The 17,810-nt window shown below is 34.2% G+C and overlaps 1 protein-coding gene across 2 annotated transcripts in view; it reads left to right on the top strand.

Annotated features, from left to right (window-relative positions):
- Nucleotides 1-12,463, top strand: part of PTN (pleiotrophin) — a 104,694-nt gene extending 92,231 nt beyond the window's left edge. Inside the window, exon 5 of one of the 2 annotated variants that reach the window (XM_049775676.1) lies at nucleotides 11,749-12,463. In XM_049775676.1, the coding sequence (XP_049631633.1) occupies nucleotides 11,749-11,801 (53 nt within the window). In that variant the 3' untranslated portion in view covers nucleotides 11,802-12,463. Of the gene's footprint in view, nucleotides 1-11,745 lie in introns of both variants that reach the window. The other variant, XM_049775670.1, reaches the window with a different exon arrangement.
- Nucleotides 12,464-17,810: the final 5,347 nt, after the last annotated feature.

The raw sequence follows: 17,810 nt of genomic DNA, 5'->3' as shown, positions 1-17,810 counted from the left end.
AAATATCTTAAAAGAGTTACTGTGATCATCCACACAGTTGTTATGTGAGGAAACAAGTTAGATGTTTGGAATAAGGTCTGAAGACAATAACCAAAGGGGTCATGACTTAACTACAGAGCACTCTTACTTTATTTAGATCTGTGCCATAAAACATGGCTACATCCTCTGTGTCTATTCAGTGTAAGTAGATCAATAAAGTTCTGATTGAAGAAAACCAGTGAATGGCAAGCCATGTACATTTCCTAAAGTTTTATTTTTTAACTTCACTATGCACCAGCAATGGATCATACTTGAATAACTGACGTTAATGACATTAACTGAGTCTCCTTCCCTAAATATTACTTCTAGGGGTAATAGGGTAACCACTGGTAACATCAATAAGTAAATGATGTTGGACATGATATTGTTGGACATGCAATATACTGGTTAAATAGACTTAAAATAATACAGAACCAAACCAAATGTTGAGCCAACAGGGCTTATGTGACTTAGAGTATTTGGCCTTGAAGACTGAGAAAGAGTTAGCAAGATTAGTGTTCTAACTAAAACAAGGTGAAGATCAAAGTCCTGAAAGCCAAAACAAAAATCAACTTTGTTAAAATTAAAGTGTTCTAACTTGCCAGAATTTCTTTCACAAGCAAGAAATCTCTTTCTCTTCAAAAGCTTGTTCCACCACTAATACATATAATCCTTTATCTACTCTTAGTTTAGAGTAAACTCAAATAAACTCTATCACTAAACTCCTATTCCACTAAACTCCTTGAGGACAGAAACTTATCTAATATATTCTTTGAAGTGACAACTGCATCTCCAAAAGAGGATCTCAATGGATAGTAGTTTTTGAATGAATGATGAGTGGATGATATCTCCAAAAACTTATCCCAAACTAGCTAGCTAGGCACATCACATTTTTTTCTTTAGTTTCAATCTGAGCAAATAAGTTACTACTTAGGCATAATATGCTTATCTGGAAGGGGAGTTACCAGATCTTTTACAACCAAACTTAGTAACTGATTTGTTGTTCTAATTTCCTGGAAATGTATAAAAAAATAAGAACTATAAATATTTGTGGAGTTTACTTTTTTATCGCCTTTGTCCCTTGGTAAATTCCATTTACAGAAGCTCATTAGCTGTATACATACATAAAATACATACATACATACAAACATACATACATACATACATAAAAGAGCTATATAATAACTAGCAGTAAGGAAGGTTGAATAATAGAACAATGTTCATACTGATTAGTTACTGGGTTAAGGGACCTTCATTTTTCCCTAAGAAGCTTTCTAACCTCCCATGGTTTGAGAATTTCTTCTCCTCAGTAAAGCAACTGGGAGAGAGACTGAGGGGACCTGTTGCCTATGCCTGTTTCCCTTCTCTTCTGTTTCCTGAAACTCTCCTGAGAAGGCCAAGAAAAACCCAGCAGAAACTGTCTCCTAGAAGCACCCAAGCAAAAAGGCCAAGAAAGACCAAGTAAAAACCAGCTACCAGAGGCAAACCAGCAGAAAAGTAGCTCCTTTGGGAAGGCAGGAGGGGCCTGGTCCCTGCTGTGATCATAGCAACTGGAAGAGAAACTGAGGGGACCTGTCATGTTTGCCTTTTTCTCTTCTCTTCTGTCTTCTGAAACTCTCCTGAGAAGACTAAGAAAGACCCAGCAAAAACTGTCTACTAGAGGCTCCAGAAGAGCATGGCTGCTCTGCTTTGCGGCTGTGCGCTCTTTCTAACTAATGAACCCCACCATAATCTGCAGGGGAAAAAAATCACATTACAAGTGTGACAATGGGGAAACCTTTCAGGCTAACACCATGCACAGAGAATGAAGATGATAGCTCTGATGACTCCCCCCCAAAAAATACCAACCATATGATTAATCTCTCAGATAAGGAGTTTAGAATAGAAATATGGAGAATCCTCATAGAAATCAAAGAAAACATAGCTCTAGCTGAACAGAACACAAATATAGAAATCAGAAAATTCCAAACTGAAATAACAGGTCTGAAATACATGGTAGCTGAACTGAAAACCTCAATGGAAAGCCTCTCCAACAGGATAACAGCAGCCGAGGACAGAATCAGTGAACTGGAAGAATGAAATGTAGAACACTCCATATAGCAGAAGAGATTGGAAAAGAACCTTACGGCAAATGATCAGACAATGGAAAAAGCACTCAAAGAATGTGAACAAATGAGAATTTCTTTTCCTCATTGTAACTATCATTAAAAGTGTTTTTTTTAACATATTGTACATTTGTGGTTGACAGTTATTATTATTGATCCTTAGTTGTCTCACAGCAACCCCCAAAAGTATTCTTCACAATTTGTAAACAAGAACACTAAAGTCCCAACTTGAACAAGGTCATTAAACCAGTGAAATTTGAACCTACAGTCAAAACCGTCTATTTCTAGATTTTATTTACATCGATGTCTTCCAAAAGAAACACTCCATAAGAGAGTTCTTTAAGTCTTCTCAAAAATAAACAATTTTGAATTTTTTCCAATGATAATTTCAAATGATCACTATAGATATGTTTGCAGTGATTTATAAGTGAGTCATGTCATTTTGGGCTAAAACTAGTATTTGCATGATAATTGCAATGGAAGCAAATAACAACTTTAAATGCTACATTTCTCAAGCTGGTGTCCTTTGAGGACTGAATTCTTGGGAAGAAAGACATATCAGTGCAGTGCCCCCTGTTATACCCAGAGATACTCTAGTTCAGAATTAGAGTTGCTTTTACATCACTGTGAGAGTAATTGATTGTTACTGGGATACTGTAGGTTGGATCCGAGACCCCTTTTCCTGGCAACAAGAAGCAGAGGCAATAAGAGGCAGTCAGAGGGACATTCCCACTTGTCAGTGCCTCTGGTCAGCTTTGCTGTGAAGCTAAGCTCTCCAGGAACCTCTAGGGAAATTGAAGTGGGCTGGCTGTTGCTCAGTACATAGACAAAGAAAAGAAAAAGCATAACTTTTTCTGAAGGAGCAAAAAAAGTGCTTGTTTAAGAGCTCATCTGACATCCAAAGAGAAAGAAGCAGTAGCTGAAAATGTTCTTGATGTCCTACTTTTGGGGCACATAAGGCCAAGGCCCCAAACAGTTTACTGCATGGTAGCACATAGAGAGTCCTTGTTATTTGCAAAATACTTTTTAAAAATTTATTTTCATTTTACGGAACAGAGTAAAGCATATCTTCAGATCTTGACTTGATTTGTAACAAACTAGACTTGTATGGAAATGTAGAGAGGTCCAAAAAATTTTCTTTAGATTTAGTTTGCTATTGCTGTAGACAGCTTGGAGATGGGAGGAAAGGAATGTTTAAAATGGGCAGGAGAAATCACAGTGGGGAAATTTAGCTTACTTGCTTGATACTGAAGGATGAAGATAGGATGTGGTGTAGGGGGGAGGGGTTGGGAAACTAAAGCAGAAGGCTTTTCTGAAATAGAGTGGACTCCTACATGTCATAGTACCAAAGTCATTCATATAAATGATGTAAATTAAAATGACTAAAGTTATGGGTGATGAAATATAACTATAACATTTTGCATTTATACTGAGTATGAATGCTTTGAAACATAAAGAATGGGCATGTAAAAATCTATCTTACTGATGTGTTTGATAGGAGGGTTTGTTATAAGGAATACCCAGACTGGATGGCCCAATGAATGCATTTTCGCACAGGTATGCAGGAATAGATAGAACCAAGGTTTTTGTGAGGTTGACTTCTTCAACCCTAAAGAAAATTAAGAAAGTGTAGTATATTTAGGCCCTTTTTCAGAGTTCATAGATACTTATCTTCTCCCTTCTTTGCATGTGTTTGCTCAAATTTCCTTTCTTTGTTCAAATTTCCTTTATTTTAGGGATACCAGTTAGAATTTGCTTTGGAACTCCCTCAGGCTTATTTTATCACACTTTCACCTTAACAATACTAACTCCAGACATTTCAGATTCTGAGAATTTAGATATCTTTATAAATTTTTGAGAGAGACACAATTAAGTCATAACTGTGTATAGTGTACTTTACTTTTGAATTCTCCAGAAAAAATCCATTTAGTGTTAAATAAAGAATTATTTGTGAGATTACAAGTCAATTTTTTAGAGTTCTGGTTTTTTATTATTTTTATAACTAATAATTTTCTAGTAGCATAATATCAGATAGAATAATAGAAAATATAAGTGCTGAATGAGAGCTAATTATTGTTTTTAATAATATATTTTACTTCTGATAAAATTATAAAATATTTGAATATATAATAACAGCACAAATTTTCAGGCTCTGTCCTAATTAATGTTGAAAGAATATAAATGCTTTTAAGGATTTATATTACATTAAAAATGCTCTTTCTTTTTGGGAGGGAGCATGGAAAAAATCAGTCTAATCTTAAGAATAAGTCTATGGGGATTGAAGAGATAATTCAAGAGGTAAGTGCATGTGAAGGAGAGCTGGGTTTTGATTTTTAGCACATCATCGTCTCTTAAGTGGTACAAGGAATAATCCCTAAGCCATATTCCTAAATATCCCTGGAGAACCTTGGGATTGAATAAAAGGTCAGATGCTTCTACTGAATCAAAGAAACTGAAACATGAATTTACCATTTAGTGGCTTACTGTATTGATGCAGGAGGATTAGAAGAGGGAGCTACACATACATTTAAGTATATTATTCTATCCCAACATTTAAGAGTTATTTCAAGTTACTTTGAAAGACATAGAGTAAGGATCACCAAGTCTAATTCTATTATTTAAAACCAACCACTTATGCACATATATTCATAAATCTCTAATATAAGTATCTAAGAAATGATGCTATTGCACCAAAATATGGGTTTAAGCATACCAATATTCAGAAAGTTGCTTTCAAAAATATGCATTCTTTAGAATTTCATAAGTTTAATATATATTCACATCTGTTCAATGCTATTAGCAATTAATGTTTTGTTAAAGATAAAAATAACATTTAGTAACTATATTTTATGCAAAAATGCAGACACAGCCTTTGCTTTTCTTTTATGAGAAAATTTTGCTGCTTTATTTTTCTCTCCTGTTTCTCAGGACACATTAATATTCAGTTATTTTCACATTTTCAAATAAACAAGTAGGTGTAACTTAATACAAAACAAGAATGTAGGTACAGACATTGCAGTAAAAATAGGAATTTGAGTTGTAGCACACTTCCTCCACATGCATTTGATTTGATTCTTGGTCCTTCTCTTTCACAAACAAGCAAGCATTTTAATAGGGGTATAAATTGATAATTTGTCTACCTGGTTTTTACATGCATAAAGTCTTATGAAGGCTAAGCACCAAGATACCCAGGACTCTATTGCATGAAGGAAGTGATCCAGTAGATATTGTACTTGTTTTCACTGGAGAAAAAGGAAGCAGAAATTATTTTAAAAAAATGATAGAGAAGATCCTTGGGTAAAGGATAGAGGGTGAGGCTCACTGAAAGTGGGTGAGCAGTTTTGGAAAAGATCTGACATATATAGAGATTTTTATTAATATTTCTGTGCATAGCAGTTGAAATAATTTTCTCATCTGCTTCATAACATTGCACATATATCACTTACTAGTGCTGAACTTTCTATTTGAGGAGTTGTGTTAAATCACCTCTAAAATAAGTGGGCACAAAACATTGACTCCTCAAAGGGTCCAGACATGTTTTCATTTTGTCTAGACACAAAATATTGTGCAATATTCTCTTCACGTATATTTGTTTTAGAATACAAACAGGGGTAGAAGTTGAAAGAGTGGCAGGTATTGTTATGAAGTAGACAGTTGATTGTCAAAAAAAAAGGGGAGAGGAGTGAAGTAAAGAACAGATATGGAGGTATAAATTATGAGTACATACTTGGCATTGAGATATAGTTGGGCACAAGCATGAATGAATATACATATGCATGTATGTGTTTGCAAATGTGTGTTGTACTCCATAATATCAATCCTAAAAATCAATGTTCATAAAAGAAAATGAAGGGAGTCATGTAAGAGTAAGAGAAAAGCAAAACAAAACTTTAAACATTAGACTAAGTCATAGATCAGAATTATTGCGGGGCCATAGAGATAGTGCAGGGTTAAGACACTTGTATAAGTTCTAAGGCACTTCCTGAATAGAGCAAGAGAGATTAGATATTTCCATGTGGCATGCACAGCACATTTCTCAGCATGGGTGGGCTCTTTTAACTAGGCTCAGAGATCATTACATAGATTCTACTAATATAAAGGCTTTTGTATATATTTTCATTGTAGCAATATCACTGATGACGATCTTTTTCCTTCAATGGAATCTTATGATTTATTGAAAAAGTTTCCCAAGTTTGTGGTTAGTGGTCCTATGCCAGGCTGTTCCTCAGAAGTTGGCACTTCTGACCCCTGCACCTCAATGTCTGTTACCAAGTGTCCCAGCCTCCTCATAGATAAAGTCTCCCTCTGATGAGGTGCAAATCATTTTCTCATCAAGAGTTCTTCCCATTGGGTTAATGATTCAAAACCTTTCTTTAAAAAAAAGGTAATAGGCTGATTTTCATTTCTTAAAATAGAAGGTGTTTTCAATTATTTTATCTGTTGTATTCCTTTATATATTTTCTGTACAACATAGCATGCCATTTTTTAAAAGGATGTAATCAAAGCAAAAATTAAAAAAAATCAAGGTTATAGGATGTTGGGCCATACCACTGGTGTTCAGGTTTATTCTTGGTTCTCTGCTACGGGATAACTCATTGTGGGGCTGAGGGTACCAGATGTAGTACCAGAATCCGAATGGCTCAGGGGGATCCAACCTGAGTCAGCTGTTTACTAGTCAGTGCCTTATCTTCTGCATTACATTTTCATTCCTAGCAAAATAGATATTTTGCTCAAAAGATGTGATAAGCCTATTTTGGAATTCTCATTCCTCTGTCCTATGTAAGCTTCACTCCCGAAAGTCTTTGAAAAAATTTTAAATTGATGTCCTCTCAAGGGCTATTCCCTATGCTATTTCTCTCAGACTTAATAATATTAAAAATGGTAGAGCATGTTTACTTGTCCCACAGAGGCAATAATCCTATTTCTGAAAGGGACTCTGATTAGATGGAGAAGAGACAATATAGGCTGTTTGCTTATTTGCCTTCTGAGCACAAGTTTGCTAGTATAGCATCTCATATAAGTTGCTGATGTGAAATTAGTGTGTGAAAGTAGCACTTTTTTTTTTCAAAAAATAAATTTGGCAATACACACATTTAGAGCTAATCTAAAATTAGCCTATCCTTTGAACGAGTAGGCCCTTTCCCAATAATCTATAAATCAAAACAAAATACAATAATTTAATATGTAAAATAATTTATTTACTTATCATTTTCAATAATTGAAAAAAACAAACCAGCTGACCCAATGAAAAAAGAAGGATGTCGCAGATGGTGTAAAAGAATGGTCAAGTTTCAAAGTTTATGCCATGGCTCATGGCATAATGGATAAACATTATCAATATTACATATGTTATCATATGTATATGTAATATAACCTTTTTTGGGGGGCCCACACCCGGTGATGCTCAGAGGTTACTCTTAGCTCTGAGCTCAGAAATTGCTCCTGGCAGGCTCAGGCAACCATATGAGATGCCAGAATCGAACCCAAGTCTGTCCCAGGTCAGCTGCATGCAACGCAAATGCCTACCATTTGCTATCACTCTGGTCCCTATTAATATGTTCTTAATTCATAGTATTGCATTTAATCATGAAGAGAAAGCAGAAATAGAATCTACCAAAAATCATCAGTTCTATAATATAAACCTATGACTAATTTTTGTTAACATATGTATTTTTAATTTTTATGTAACTGTAATTTGTAAAGCTGAAAAAATAACTAGAATTTCATAAAGAAGAATTATATAACTCTAAGATGAGAAACTATCTTCCTTTTAGAATATATCCATGAGAGACATTCTTTTTCTCCTTAGGAATTCATTCTTTCTGTGGACATTTTATAATGTTACTGTAAAAACAGAAAGAGAAATAGGCTTTGAAATAATAAAATAACTACCCAATAAAAATAGTCACTATAACCCATGGCCTTTGATAAAAATACAGGCTTTTATATGCTTATACTTTTTAAAAGACTCCCATAAAAGGAAATATTAAAATTGCACCTAGTGATTAAAGCAGAATTTTATGATCTTAATACTGGGAAGCATTCGTTGTGGAACTGACATTGAAGCTAAGATCTTAAAGATGAATAGCTATTGTTTAATCAAAATTCAGATGGGGGATGTAAACACTCAGATAAGAGAACATAGCTTGTACAGGTTGAAGTGCAAATAAACAAGGAAAATTTAGGAAGGTGGATGTATAGTAAGTTATTGAAGCATATGTTCTTTCTTTGCCCTAGATTTATTTATTTTACTAAAAGGTGTTCTAATGTGTTAAGCATTGAGAAATTGGCTAAGTATATCATACTGAAGAGAAGTTATTATTTTACAGCTTATACATATATTGATGGAAATTGTGGTGCTAGAGTTAAATGCTTCCAAAAAGGGAAATAAAGAAAAAGATTATTATTTTTGGGGGGTGGGGGGACCACAACTGTTGGTGCTCAGGGATTATTCCTGGCTCTGCACTCAGAAATGACTTCTGGCAGGCTCTGGGGACTATATGGGATGCCGGGGATTGAACCCGTGTCTGTCCAGGGCCAGCCACATGCAAGGCAAATGCCCTACTGCTGTACTGTTGCTCCAGTCCCACAAAAAGGATTCTAATTCAAATCAAGGATGAACAAACCAGAAGTCTTGTTGAGACTAACATTTGATGGACAGTAGATTTTGTGAAAAATGTCGATGGTGATGGAACAGGACAAATATAGGATGGGAAAAGATTGTGCTTGAAGAACATATCTTCAGAGCCTTAAATAAAGATAATTGATTTGAATGATGTCCAAGATAAAATAATATATAACTATTCCACCAGACAGTTAATACATATGTGATAAATAATAAAAGAGTACTGTGTTATATGGAAAGATCTCTCTGATTTTCCTGCAAGGTCACCATGGAACTTGCGGAATTATGGACTCTTCTGGTTACTTGTTTTTAAATAAGTACATAGAGTTGTTTAACCATGATTACAGATTATGGTCTAAAATGATAGATTCCATAATACTATTTTAAAATTCTTATGTAGAGAGCAAAGGTTTAAAAGTTATTCATAAGTTTCTGAGGTCACAATGACAAAAGATGACAAAGATCACTTTGTATGCCAGTGAAATAAAGTCATCAAAAATTGGTTTTGATTGAAGACAGTATCATCAATGCATTTTTTCTTTATTCTCAAAACTTTGAACATTTAATTATGGTAGAAATAAAAATATCTTTAGGCATTTTCAAACTCTTCCTCCTCTGCATTGGTTGTCAGTGAAGAATATTTATTTTCCTACTTAGATTTAACTCCAAGTGAACTTTAGGATTTCAAAGTCATTTCCAGAAGATTTTCCAGTTATGTCAGAACACTAAGTGATTGCCACTGTGGAGATTAAATGGCACTATGTTGACTTCTTGGTATTTAGCAAATTGTTAATTATGAACATAAATAAATGTCAGACTTAGGTAACAGAGTGAGAATGTGTTTTTGTTATTACCAAGGAGAGGTCCCCAAACCTAATGTGTTACCCAATATAAGCTAGGTCAAATAGTCTAGAATATTAAAAAATAACTTAGCTTCATTAAATAAACTTATATAAATACTTGATTAGTATGTCATTCATTCATTTTATAATTAATTAAAATATGTAAGTTAAATATGCAAATTATTGCCCCAAACAGCCAGTCTACTGCTGTACTATAAGTTTATAAATCGTGGAAGCATTTTAGCATGGGATTTGTGAAATGAGACAGGGAAAACAAGACATATATTTCAATTGACACCTCAGATTATTACACAGTGATATCTTAATACACAACTATTGCTTATGATACCAATAAAAATCTAAGAATTATTAAATGTTGAGAAACTGGGCCCGGAGAGATAGCACAGCGGTGTTTGCCGCAGCAAGCAGCCGATCCAGAACCAAAGGTGGTTGGTTCGAATCCCGGTGTCCCATATGGTCCCCCGTGCCTGCCAGGAGCTATTTCTGAGCAGACAGCCAGGAGTAACCCCTGAGCACTGCCGGGTGTGACCCAAAAACCAAAAAAAAAAAAAAAAAAATGTTGAGAAACTGACTATTTAAAAATGAAACAAAACCTTTGTTGACTCTACAGAAAACTTTGAATGTGGAAGTTCTGGTCTTTTTATATAAAACAAAAAACTTAATTGACAAATGAAAATAATGAAGGATGAAATCTTTTAAGAATAGAAAGAAGAAAAACTAAAAAGAGAAAAACTAGAAATGAACAAAAACATATTATTATGAGCACAAATTTATAAAAGTTTAAACAGTTCCTGATCTGATTGAATAGAAGTTTAGAATAAATTCTTTGCATGTATTTCCTTACTTAAGATACTTAAAAACTTTGAAACTTATCTCAAAAGTTGATGAGGATGAGAATGGTAAAGATTCAAGCTCTGTCTAAATATGGGCTGATATTTGTACAATATTTGTATTGGTTATCAAACTCTATCTCATCACAAGCATTATGGACCTTGGTCACAAGCTCTATGATCTAACAAAGTTGTAATTTTTGTTATTTATTGTTTCTTTTCTGGTACCTTTCTCAATGCACTTAATGTCCTGTCCTGTACATATGTCTTGAAAATGTTAAAGAATAATAACTACATAAAAATTAATTCCACATTTTAGTCATTATCACAATTGATAATTGTTATCCTTCTATAGAATCTATGCAGTTGTATCATGTGCATAAAGTCCTCATCTCTAATAAAGAGATTCTTTTCATATATCCACACACAAAAGAGAATTCTGAGACAAGAATACATGAATTAGCTTTCCCAGTGTCATACAATAATTTACTGGTGAAACCAATAGTTAAACTCTATCAATCTAACCAAAGAAACTGTACATAGATCTCTGCCAAAATATGGTTCAAAAGTGTCTTAAAACCCTTATTAATATCTATTAACATTGCTGGAATAAAAGTTGACATGGCTTATTTTGCTGTCCATTACATCATACTTTTAAAAAGGAAGATGTTGAGATGAAGGTATAACATACATATGAGACTTTGATTTTATGCCATATGGTTGTACATATTCAATTAGTGTATTTGGTTCATCAAAAACTAGGAATCTCTACAGGTACAAAGCTCCTTCTGGCTCAAAACTAGACCCTGAAATATAGGTAGCTGGTAAAATATTTATGAGCAGAAGCAAACTTTGAAATTGTTTATTAGAAAAAATACTGATAAACAGTTTTATGCAAATGGCTAAGTAAAGCTTTTGTAATTCTCCATTGATTAGTGACATGGCTTAACCTCTCAGCAAAGCACTGAGCCTTTATTTTCAAGTAGGATATTTAGACAATATTTTGTATATCATACTCAAGTAACCGATTGGATGGCAGGTATTTATAGATGTTTACACAGAGGCAGGTCATTTTTAGGCAAGATGTATTGCTTCTGTTTATTTTTATAGGCACTATTCCTGCAAAAATATTCCCATTCATACATATATACCTTTGTACATAGATATATGCTCTTTTGTGCCTCTTGCCACCCCTTTCCTATTGACTTGTTTAATTCTGGGCCATTTGTAAAAAGCAAAGTGGCTTCCTCCCCTCCATTGTATATTACTAATATGATCTTTGTTTTTTACCTTTTGAATCACAGCAGAATCCAAGAAGAAGAAAAAGGAAGGCAAGAAACAGGAGAAAATGCTGGACTAAAAGATTCCATCTTCTGTGGAACAGGAAAGGACATCAGTTAACCATTGCATTTATACCTACTGTAGGCTTTTTATTCAAAATTATCAGTAGTTTAAGTACATAATAGGCAGAAACAAATAAAGTTTTTTTTGTAGTAGCATTTTTTTTAAATGTATACCATAGTACCAGTAGGGTCTTATAATAAAGGACTGTAATCCTATCTAGAATGTTGACTTATAGTACATGATAAATGATAGAAAATTGAGGTAAGTTTTTTAAAGTTATGTGATATTTTACATTTAAAATCTTTTTTTTTCTACATTTCTTTCTTTGGCAGCAATTTAAATGTTATGACTATGTAAACTACTTCTCTTGTTACGTAATTTTTTTCACCTACACTTTTTTTTCCAATTGAAAAATATCTACTAAACAAATCAGCAATAAAATATAATCATCTTATTTGAGGAAAATGTTCTTTACTGTCAATAGATTTTTAAAAATTGGTCAATAAAATGGGCAGAGGTTGAGCAAACCTTCCTTAACTGTTGACATTTTTAAGAAAAGGATTAAAAATTGGAATTATTTTACTTTGACAGAAGAATTTGTTTTCTTGATAAAATTATTTTTCCATCTGAGAATAAAACACAATAGGAAAATAAATCATGGTGATGCTGAAAAAATAAGCTTTTGTGTGCAATGATTTGATAATATAACCTTTCCTCTTTTGTCCATTACACTCCCCCCATAAATCCAGTAGCAGTGAGTGTTTATCATAAATCACTTAAGGAATAAGTGTAAAAGGTGTTATTAAATGAAGATATAGATGATATAGTTATGGAAATCAAGCTGTCTATATCTACATCTATTTTAATAGCCTATCAGTATTAATTAGGATAATTGTAATGGTTTGGTAATAGGTCCAACATTTGAATAGAATTTGACAGAACAGAAAAATATTCTTCTTACATAAAATATGTTCAAATTTAAAATGTAAATTAGATCAGGATATTAGAAAAATTGGTAGTTGTGATTTACTTCTTTTTATTTTATTGAGCTATAAATATTTTGAGAGAGCCACACCAGTTGGTGCTCAGGGATTATTCCTGCCTCTGCACTCATAAACCACTCCTCACAGGCTCAAGGGACCATATGGGATGCTGGAGATCAAACTTACATCTGTCACATGTGAGGCAAATGCCCTACCTGCTGTGCTATCACTCTGGCCCCTGTTATTTACTTCTTAAGCTAAGTTTCATTATACTATTAACTACCATATGAGTACCTACCAAAGACCTTTTGTAGAACATCCTTATGTACTGGGCTCTAGACAGTCTTTAAGTAAATAAGTTTATACTTCATCATTCAGGTAAATAATATCTCAAATATAAATTTAGATTTGAATGAAAGTATTTTGAACTAACTACCTTTAAAGTGATACCTATCTATTGGTATGAGATCATTTTCAAAAACTGATTATTTCGGGCCTGACAGATAGCATAGAGGTAGGGTGTTTGCCTTGCACAGGTGGTGGTTCAACTCCTGGCATCCCATATGATCCCCCTGAGCCTGCCAGAGGTGATTTCTGAGCATAGAGCCAGGAGTAAACCCTGAGTGCCGCTAAGAGTGACCCAAAAAATGATTATTTAAACATACCCTGAATTAAAATAAAGTAGTCTAAAAAGGCAGTCCAAATGCCTTCAAAGTTATACCAATTTTGTCATTTATTCCACTTGAATTAGGAATATTGATGGTGTCCTTATTACCCTGTTTAGTCAAAATCTACAGCAGAGAGAAGAAATGAGCTTTTGAGTGTGCAGACTGAACATTTTGTGGACAAGGCTTAATAAAATCTTAACAAAAACAAAGTCAATTGTGGATGCAGCAATTTCTAACCAGCTCTTGATGGGAAGTACTCATGGGTTTGGAGAGAGGAGCCAAAGAAAAGCACTATATTGAAAAGGTAAATGGATAGTAGAGTTCCAAAAGGTGAGGAAAGGTAAAGTCTTTCGCAAATTGCATTAGCCTTTCATCTAATTTTGTTTCTCCTCCATCATTTATCCTCCAAAAAACTGCTCATAAGGTAGTAATTAACCAAACTGATAAACTAAAGAAAAATCTCCCAGTAAAAAATTAGTTCTATACATAATTAGGGTGATTCTTCACTCACAAAGCATGGTAGAAAGCTGAAGGGCCAGGCTTCTCTGGTATGTCAAGTATGATTCAGAGCAAACAATAAAACAAATATTTGATTCTCTAAGAGTTGGCACACTAATATCTAAAGCAAGGATACACACATATTTCCTTTAAATCTTAAGAAGTATCCTATGGGGGCTGGAGCAATAGCACAGTGGTAGGGTGTTTGCCTTACATGTAACTGACCCACGGTGGACTTGGGTTTGATCCCTGGTGTCCTAAGCCAGGAGCAATTTCTGAACGCATAGCCAGGAATAATCCCTAAACATCCTCCAAAAAACTGGGTGTGATCCAAACCCAAAAATAAATAAATAAATAAAAATAAAGAAATATCCTGCTACAATCTTTTTAATTTAAACATCTCTCTAATCTCAGTAACTATTGAAAATAAATGTCTAAGGAGAAGCTTCCCAAATAATTGATTTGAAAAATAATTAGAAAAAATAGTTCATTCTCATGTATTGTGTGAGTGGCTCAGAAAACTATTAACATATTGCAAATTTTATTAAGTTATTAATTGTAAGGCCTTCAAAAGGGAAAATAAAATAAAAATTAATCAGCTTAGTCTTCTTAAACGAAATTCTGATGATGGCAAATATCCCAATAAGAGAGCACAGAAAAGCCATCATGCTTCTACCCCTCCCTGTTGTCTCGTTCCATCTCAGGTTCATCTGCTGAGAGAGGGATTTTCTGGTCCCTTATATTGAATGCAGCCAATGCTACATCCAAAGTTTTCCTCCAAGCTGCTTCTGCCTTCCACTACTGGTCCTGACCTTCATGCTGTCTCTCAACCCATCTAAAATTTGTCTGCTGAGAGAGGGTCTTTCTTGTCCCTTCTATCAACCCACCTCTTCCCAAATTGCTTGAAGTGTGTCTGTGTGAAGATATTTTAAGTTGTAGGAAATATTACCAAGCATATTTGACCTTGCATTTATTTCTTTTAGAAAACACACAACTGAAAACTCAGTTGAACAAACGAATGACTTAGTTAGCAATATTTCTATCATACTCAGATAACATGTGTGTTTAGGAAAAAAACAATTCAACAGACCACTCTCTTAAACAACCTGAAACTCCAGTATTCCAACCCACTAAATGAAAAGACAATGGAGAAACTGAGGAAGGCAACTACAGTTAGGGATATGGAGAGAAACCCTGGCAAATTTCCAACCCCACCAAAATGCCTGATCCTTATAGATGAGGACCTAAAATCAACACTTAATGTTTAGCAACAGAAATCAAGAAGTCACTAGCCTGAGAAATGAAGCAATCTATAGATGAACAATTTAACTGACTCAAAGAATTCTTTAAGAAGATGAAAGAATCCATAGAAATGGAATTGAATGAAATAAAAATTATATTAGCAAGCCATAGTAGTAGAATTACACAGGTGAAGAATCACATAGATGTTCTTGAAGACAAATTACAAGCCATCATTGAAAAAAACAAGCCAAAAAGAAAGGAGAGACAAAACAATGGAAGAAAATGTAAGGTACTTAATGAATTAAAACAAGAAATAATCTCCAAATTATAGGAATACCAGAAGGAAAGGAAAGGGGGAAAGGAAAAGAACAAGTAGTGAGTGAAATAATAGCAGAGAACTTTCCCACTCTCTGGAAAGAGGTTTCTGGATAAATTCAGGAGGCAAAGGAGTGCCAAAAAAAATTAGACCCTAACAGAAGAACACCAAGACATAGTAATCCAAATAGAGAGAAAAAAAATCAAAGAAAGAGATGGATATTTTTAAAGCAGTAAGAATTCATCTAATTTTGTTTCTCCTCCATCATTTCCCCCCAAAACTGCTCATAAGGCAGTAATTAACCAAACTGGTAAACCAAAGAAAAATCTCCCAGTGAAAAATTAGTTCTATACATAATTAGGGTGTTTCTTCACTCAGAGCATGGCAGAAAGCTGAAGAGCCAGGCTTAAGTATAAAGTAAAGAACATAAGAATTAAACCAGATTAACCATTTGAAGTAACCCAGGCAAGAAAAAGATGAGTGACATATTCAAATACTGAATAAAAGAAACTTTCAACCTAGAGTATACTACAAGGAAACCTCTCATTTATAAGGAAGGGAGGGATTAAAAACATTTTCAGTCAAAAAACAACTCACAACATTTGTGCTCACCAAACTGACTCTAAATTGACTACTCAAGATCAATAACATTAACCAAACATCCAATTGTAACAGCAACAACTTTACACAATATAATGGCAAAACAGCCCTTTCTGTTAATGGTTTACTTAAATGTCAATGAACTAAACTCCCATCAAAAGGCACAAAGAAGGCAGAGCAATAGCATAGTGGATAGAGTGTTTACTTTGTATGAAGGCTGACCCATGTCCTTATCTGAGAGGCTAAATATGTGGTTAGTACTTTTCCAGTATGGAGCTATAGTCTTCATTCTCTAAGCATGGTGAAGACCTGCATTGTTTCCTCATTGCTGCAGTTGTACTGTGATGTTTCCTTTGTCACTTCTAGAAGGCTCAGGTTATCTTACAGGATGCAGGGGATCAAACCCAGGTTGGCCATGGAATGAACTGAATGTGCCACAGATAAAAATCAAGAGGATCTGAGAGTAGAAATAAAAAAACTTCAAACTGAAATAAAAGGGCTGAAACGGTAGGCAAAATGAAAACCTAACTGGAAAGCCTATCCAATGGAGGGACTGTGGCTGAAGAACAGAGTCATTGAGTTCGAAGATGAGATGCATAACAACTCTATAAAATAAAAGAGGTTGGGAAATCGGCTTCAAAACAAATGGTCAGACAATGGAAAAAAAGTCCTCAAAGAATGTGAACAGAGGAAAATAGAAGTCTTCAATAAACTCAACAGAAACAACATAAAAATCATTGTAGTCCCAGAGATGTAAGGACTCAACAGAAACAACATAAAAATCATTGTAGTCCCAGAGACGTAAGGAAATACAACCCCTTGAAGCATCAATCAAGGACATCATTGTAGAGAAAAACCCTACAGGTAAAGAGTGCATACAAACAAATTCTTCATGCTTGAAGAGTATTAGCCAAAAGAGATCCAAATAAAAGCACCTCAAGACACATTCTACTCACAATGATGAACCCCATATATGAGCATAGAATACTGAAAGCAGCAAGATAGAAAAGGGAAATTATATTCAAAGTAGCACTCGGAAGATTTAATGCAGACTTGTCACTAAAAACTTTCAAGGGCCAAAGGTAGTGGTGGAAGATAGTGACAAAACTCAACAAAATGAATGCATTGACAAGAGTACTTCAGTCACCAGGACTTACATTCATGTTTGAAGAAAGGATACACAGCTTCACAGATAAACAGTTTAGACATTTTACAGACTCAAAACCAGCCTTAAAGATGAATTTAAAGATCTAATTTAAGATAAGACAGGCCACAAGACACACCAAACTTCTACTAAAAAGAGGACACTAAACTAAATGTCAATGAACTAAATGCACCAGTTAAGAAACACAGAGTGGCAAAATGAATCAAAAAGCCGAATACAACAGTTGAAGCCAAAATCTATGGGACATAGTAAAAGCAGTAATTACGGAGAAACTCATATCAATACAGGCTTACATAAGGAAAGGAGAAAAAGACAAAATCAATTACCTAAAGCCACACCTTAAATATCTGGAAAACCAACAGCAAAGGAACAAAAACACAAACAGAAAAAATACATACTAAAAAGCAGAATGATAGCACAGCATGTACAAGATTTGGCTTGCATGTGCCAATTTGGGTGAAAACAAACAAAAACAAAAACAGTAGAAATCAACAATATAGAAACAAGAAAAACAATACAAAGAATTGATCAAAATTAGGAGCTTATTTTTTAT

Source organism: Suncus etruscus, chromosome 1, assembly GCF_024139225.1.
Source record: "Suncus etruscus isolate mSunEtr1 chromosome 1, mSunEtr1.pri.cur, whole genome shotgun sequence".
NCBI lineage: Eukaryota > Metazoa > Chordata > Mammalia > Eulipotyphla > Soricidae > Suncus > Suncus etruscus.
The sequence above is the reverse complement of the archived record's forward strand: the minus strand, read 5'-3'. Positions and strand labels throughout refer to the sequence as shown.